The sequence below is a fragment of the Lytechinus variegatus genome, chromosome 8 (genome assembly GCF_018143015.1).
Source record: "Lytechinus variegatus isolate NC3 chromosome 8, Lvar_3.0, whole genome shotgun sequence".
Taxonomy (NCBI): domain Eukaryota; kingdom Metazoa; phylum Echinodermata; class Echinoidea; order Temnopleuroida; family Toxopneustidae; genus Lytechinus; species Lytechinus variegatus.
Window position 1 is genome coordinate 27,940,780 of NC_054747.1, and position 6,000 is coordinate 27,946,779.

At 38.3% G+C, this 6,000-nt stretch overlaps 1 protein-coding gene across 1 annotated transcript; it reads left to right on the forward strand.

Annotated features, from left to right (window-relative positions):
- The first annotated feature begins 1,890 nt into the window (after positions 1-1,890).
- LOC121420281 (ATP-binding cassette sub-family B member 9-like) lies at positions 1,891-5,704 on the forward strand. Its single transcript, XM_041614857.1, has one exon. It carries the CDS (start codon positions 2,310-2,312, stop codon positions 4,620-4,622), a length of 2,313 nt encoding a protein of 770 aa, XP_041470791.1. The 5' UTR covers positions 1,891-2,309; the 3' UTR covers positions 4,623-5,704.
- The last annotated feature ends 296 nt before the right edge of the window (positions 5,705-6,000 follow it).

Below are 6,000 nucleotides of genomic sequence, written 5' to 3' on the forward strand. Positions count from 1 at the left end.
CTGTAGAAAAAAGGGATACCACAATTTCAGACTACTCCTCACCTACTAGTGATTGAGGGGGTCCAAAATAACTAACATAGCCGTATACACATGATTTTTTTCTGGCTGTGGGGGAGGGGGGCAGTACACGTTAACCTTTGCGATAAAAGCTCAAAACGAGTAAGCAAAATAAACGAGTTTGTCATTGGGACGCTTGCATTTTGTAAAGTGTAAAGTTACGATTGTGTGCATACTTTTGGTGAATTTTGTGAAATTGTAAGTAAAAAGTGAAAAAGGTTGTCAAATTTCAGGGCACTAGCGTACCTACGGGGGGGGGGGGGGCAGGGGGAACCTTTTCTGTGGTTTGGATTCAACTAAGGATTTAACCTCCATGGTTGAACGAGCTGATTTTTCACAGGTTCTTTGATCCTGGTCTAACCAGAAGAAGGCAGGGCGTTTTGTATAGCACTGTAAAAACGTGGGCGCTAGCCATGCATGGTGGAGTGAAGGATTTGTGAAGCCGTGCATGCAGTGAGCTTTTCGGTGCACGCGCTGGACAACTTTGGCAGGCTTTGGAAGCTTTTCAACAGGGCTCCCGTGAGTAGGGGCGGTTTCTGACCGGAGATTTTGTCAATCAGAGTATATACAGTGCGTATCAAAAAAGTTTACACTTTGGAAAAGCCCTGGGAATTAAAAAATATACAACATGTGGGTAATTTTTTCACATATAATTTGGGTTTGGGTCTCATCTATCCAATGAAAGTACAAGTTTTGACAGAATGTCACACTTGAGTGAGCACTGTCCATTTTCGTAAAGCTCGCAGAAATCTGTTTGCACAGAAATGCTAATTTTAACGCTGTGTCAAAGGAAAAGGGCGTAATCAAAATTACCCTGCGAAACATTTCTCATACATTTCCCTCACACTTTTGGTCAATTGAAATAAAACGGATACATTCAAGCATTTTGTAACAATTTTGCCATCCAAATTGAAATTTCAACACTTGGAAAGCACAACTTTAACCCTTTTTGTGCCAGCTGGATCTGAGGACATAACTAAATCTTAACAAAAGTTTTTATATCAGACATCTCAAGAATTTTTTTACTAAGTTCTTATCATTTAAAGGGGTTTACATTTCATTTTTCATTAATACTTGTTTCTCCACACTTTTTCCCAAGGTTGACTTTAATTAAAATAAAAATCGAGCTTAAGCAATTTCATGTAAATCACAGCTCAGTGTAAAGCAAATATCGTTACGACGGCCTCGGTGTGTGGGGGAGTGGGGTGGGGCGCAATGTACTCTCCGAAGTATTTTGGGCAAGGAAACAAGTTAAAAAAGGTAAAAGATAACTTAAAATCAATTCTACTAGCTAAGTTTCATGTGTTCTTCATGATAAAGGACTACTTTTACTGGCATAACTATTTCAAAGTTCTGCACAAATCATTTTTCACTAACTTTTCAAAAGTAAGTGGTGCTCACTCAAGCGGAAATATTTTTCGACAGTTATATCGTCATTTGCTCAAATGGATCTGTACCAATGTTAAAATGTTGAAAATGTTCAGGATATTACAAATGTATAATTTTACACTCTAAAAAATGAAGTGCTAATTTAGTAGCTCTTAAAGAGTGTGTATAGTGACTGCACTTCGGAGTGTTAGCACTTCATTGTTTTAGAGTGTACAGTGTAAACTTTTTTTTGATACGCACTGTAGAGATTACAGAATTGAAAGGGGTCATAAAAGCGGCACGTCCCCGTAACGTACGACCACCGATGTATGTGAATACCCCCCCCCCCGGGTCTGATCCAAGATGGGTGTTCATGCATTGCGTTGATGGTGATGAATAGGTCTATACCCCATTGGTGTGAGATGAAGCGTGAATTGTGGGGCCAATTTAAGTAAAATAACTTCTCTGGAGAAAGTGAACGGTCTTATATCAACCAATGCGTGTAGTAGAATGATATCAACAATCAGCGAGACGAATCCACGAACGCTCCATTTCTGCGTGCAACTTCCATTGATCTTTTGTAGAAAAAGTGGTCATTTGGAGTAGCATAATCTACCTTTATACCGTATCTACTGGAAAAATACAGTTGTGTTTGCAGTCAAGTTTCCAGGTCTATCTTGTACTGTACGTTGTCTTCCTAGCTTGGATAAAATTGCTATCTGTGCTATTGACTTTGATGTGCCAATGCAGTGACTAACTAATCCCATGCATGAGCATAATGCCACGCAGACCAAAACTTGTCTAGTTTTGTTTTGAAGTGATTGACTGTTGATGCTGTGATTCTACCTTTATTGTCTGTAGTGTTCAACTATTAACGTTGCATAATGATAGCATATGGACGCCTCCTGCTGATAATTTTCTTCAGCGTTGCCGATGTTTTCTTTGGCTTCTCCTTTTACTTCCGTTGGAACCAATACAAACGATTCGGAATGGATTTATTGAATTATAACTTTGTTCACTCTATGTTTGAGTTTTGGCTGTTCTCCATATTGAGAATGATCATGCTCTCGAGCGCAACTCTAGGAGTCATCACGGAGCCCCAAGATATTTTGTTGTTCATAAAGGACATGAGGTACACTGTAGGTGTCATGAACATACTTGTGGTCCTCTACACTTTGGCAAAAATCATGTTATATACTGAATACCTGGATGGCAACCATGATGACGATCCTTGGTATTTAACTTTTGGAGCTTGGACAATGGTGGCCTCATTGATCATGTACGTCATATGGATACACATTCTGAAAGAGCCACTGTATTCTAATAGCGGAGAGAAGGAAGGAATCGAAGGAAGTAGGGACCTCAAAGATGATCAATCCAATCATGGCGGAGAGTTGGAAAAAGTGAAGAACTATGTCAAATGGCAAGCGGTGTTTCTTCGATTGATGTCCTACACTAAGCCCGACTGGCTGTTCTTATTGGGAGGACTTGTTTCTATTGCATTCTTTTCTGTTGGTAATTCCTTTGTCCCATTTTGGATTGGTCAAGCCGTTGATGCGGTGCTTAATGGCAATCAATCAGAGTTCCACAAAGCCGTAGTCCTACTGATCCTGATCTCCCTTTTTACAACAGTATGTGTTGGTCTTCGGATTGGATTATTAAATTTAGCCATGGCAAGACTCAATCGCCGCATCAATAATTGTCTTTTTGATTCCATCATAAAGCAGGATATTACATTCTTTGATAAAAATGGTACAGGAGCGATACTTTCACGTCTGTCTCTCGACACAACCACCATGAGTAATTCTCTAGGGCAAAGCTTCAGGATATCTGCCTTGAAGATCTTCAATATTGTTTTCAGCACTGTAGCTATGGTCATCCTCTCATGGCGGCTCTCTGTCATCATTATCCTTAATTTAGTGTTCCTAGCAGTCATCACAGACGTCGTCGGAACTTACTATGATAAGCTGGCGAGGAAGGTCCAAAGCGCTCTGGCCTTGGCTAACATCATAGCCGAAGAGATCATCTCCAATATAAAGACTTTTCGATGCTTTAATACCGAAAAGAACGGTAAAAGTACCTATAGTGATAAGTTAGACTCTGTTTATCACCTGCGTATGAAAGAGGCAGTAGCCGTAGGTACATTACAGGTGGTAGTCTCGACTAGTAAGCTGGTGGCGTTTGTACTAGCCCTCTTTTATGGAAGCCATCTTGTTTTATGTGGAAAGATGAGTGGAGGAACATTCGTCTCTTTTGTGTTGTACCAGAGGCAAATCGGAAGCAACATCGCGACGATGTTTAATGGATTTTCTCACATTATGAGAGCGGCAGGAGCCTCCAGAAAAGTGTTTGAACTGATCGATTTAACTCATTCGTCTGCAAAAGAAGGTCGTCTGATGCCAGAAGAGTTCGACGGCCAATTGGAGTTTAAGGATGTCACTTTTGCTTATCCAGCCGGTCAATCTATTGCGGTCCTGAGGAATATAAACTTTACTGCATCTCCAGGAAAAATGTTGGCCATTGTTGGTCCAAGTGGGGGAGGGAAGAGTTCTTGCATCGAGCTTATAAAACATTTTTATAATTGCACATCGGGGGAGATTCTGTTAGACGGAAATAACATCAATCAGTATACCGATTTCTATCTTAATAAAAAGATTGCCTTCGTTGGACAAGAAACCGTTGTTTATGCAAAAACCATCAAAGACAACATTTCTCACGGCCTTGAGGATTGCAGCTTGGAGCGCATCCACAACGCAGCAAAACTTGCCAACATCCATGACTTCATTATTGGTCTTGAGAAGGGTTACGAGACGGAAGCTGGCGAGAAGGGTTTTCGATTGTCAGGAGGTCAGAAACAACGAGTGGCCATAGCCAGAGCCTTGGTGAGGAACCCCCAGATATTACTTCTCGATGGCGCCACTAGCGCTTTAGATGCTGAAAATGAACATCTTATCTTAGAAGCCATCTTAGAAAAAAAGGAATGCCCTACCGTTGTGATTGTTACCAATTGTCTGAGTACCATGAAAAAGGCTGATCGCATCGTAGTCATTGATGACGGTATGGTGGTCGAGCAAGGTGATCATCAAGAACTGATGAGCGCAAATCGCCTTTATGCCCACCTCCAACGCCATCAACTCCGGTGGTGGAAAAACGGTGACCATGAAATTAACTATAAGCATGCTGAGATTGAACTGTAAAATTTTTCATTCCTTGCAATGGCATTATCTTGTAAAAAGTAATATTATTTTTATCATCACCATCATCACCACCACCAGCATCACCATCATCATCACCACCATGATCGTCACCATCGCCATCGTGATGCGTCATCATTATCATCATCACCATTATCATATTACGATGATAAGTGCTAATTTTATTATTAATTGTTTATTTAACTTTCGTCACGATTGGATTTTTCATATTTTCAGAATTGAATGTCAAGTTTATCCAAACAAAAACTTGATGAGAATATATGAAGAGAATCGAACAAGTATTCCACTGACAATTTCATCGGAATAGGCTGGATTTTTTTTTACAGCTTTGCCACATTGATATTTAAATAAGAGAGATTATGATACAACACGAAAGGTAGTTCAGTAATAACTACGATTTAATGTGAATTACCATGAATACTGCATGACCGTCATTATGCTAATTTGTTATCATATCTACATGTGAAAAAAGATCGAAGAAATGATGAAAATGTTTTATATCAAAGACTACAAAATAAAGAGTGTGTGACACCGTCGAATCCCTCATTTGCAAACCGACGAAAGTGAGCATCTGAAAATTAAAGAAATTTTGAAGTATTCATCATGTTTTTGTTTTACTTGCAATTCAAATGAAATTTTCAGTGTTATGCTGATTTGATTTCCGATGTTCCAACCAACTTGTATGTGTAGGCCGGGTGGATTTGGATTTTCATGATTATTATTATTATATAATTTCTTATCAGAAATTGGATTTTTATGTGTCTGGAATCCCTTTGCATTTTAGTTGAATTATATTACTCTTGACCATTTAAGAATTATCAAATATATACCACTGTGGGCATTGTGAATACGTGTACCTATTTTTAATGTCATTAAAAAAACATTATCGATCAATACATGAAAGTATAATAGATTTGTATAGGTATTATATGAATATATCAATACAGTGAAATCATGTATATTAATTCTAAATAAATTCCCTGTTCATTAGCAGCTGCCCCCTGCGTTATGAAATATAAAATGCATAAATTTCAATTTGTTAATGGTTTGTGATGACTTATTTTAATTTTATCTTTAGGAATAATGTGAAATTATTTGTTTATCATCCTGACTGTACAGTAAAATCATTTCAATTTTTTTGAGAAAGTGACATTTCATTTTTTTTACCATAAGATGTGTAGGAGGGCTGCTCGACGTCACAAATCAAATAATGAAAATTTTAATCACTTATTCTTTGAAGGATTTTTCTCAAACCTTCACCAATATTCTGTTTAATTATTATCATGTTATTAAAAAAACTTTTTGTCAGTGTTAACTTTGATATTAACCCAACATGCGTCAATAAATTTGCGCAATTCTT

Excerpts from the sequence above, each read along its gene's own strand:
- LOC121420281 (XM_041614857.1), top strand. The coding sequence starts at position 2,310 with ATGATAGCATATGGACGCCTCCTGCTGATAATTTTCTTCAGCGTTGCC.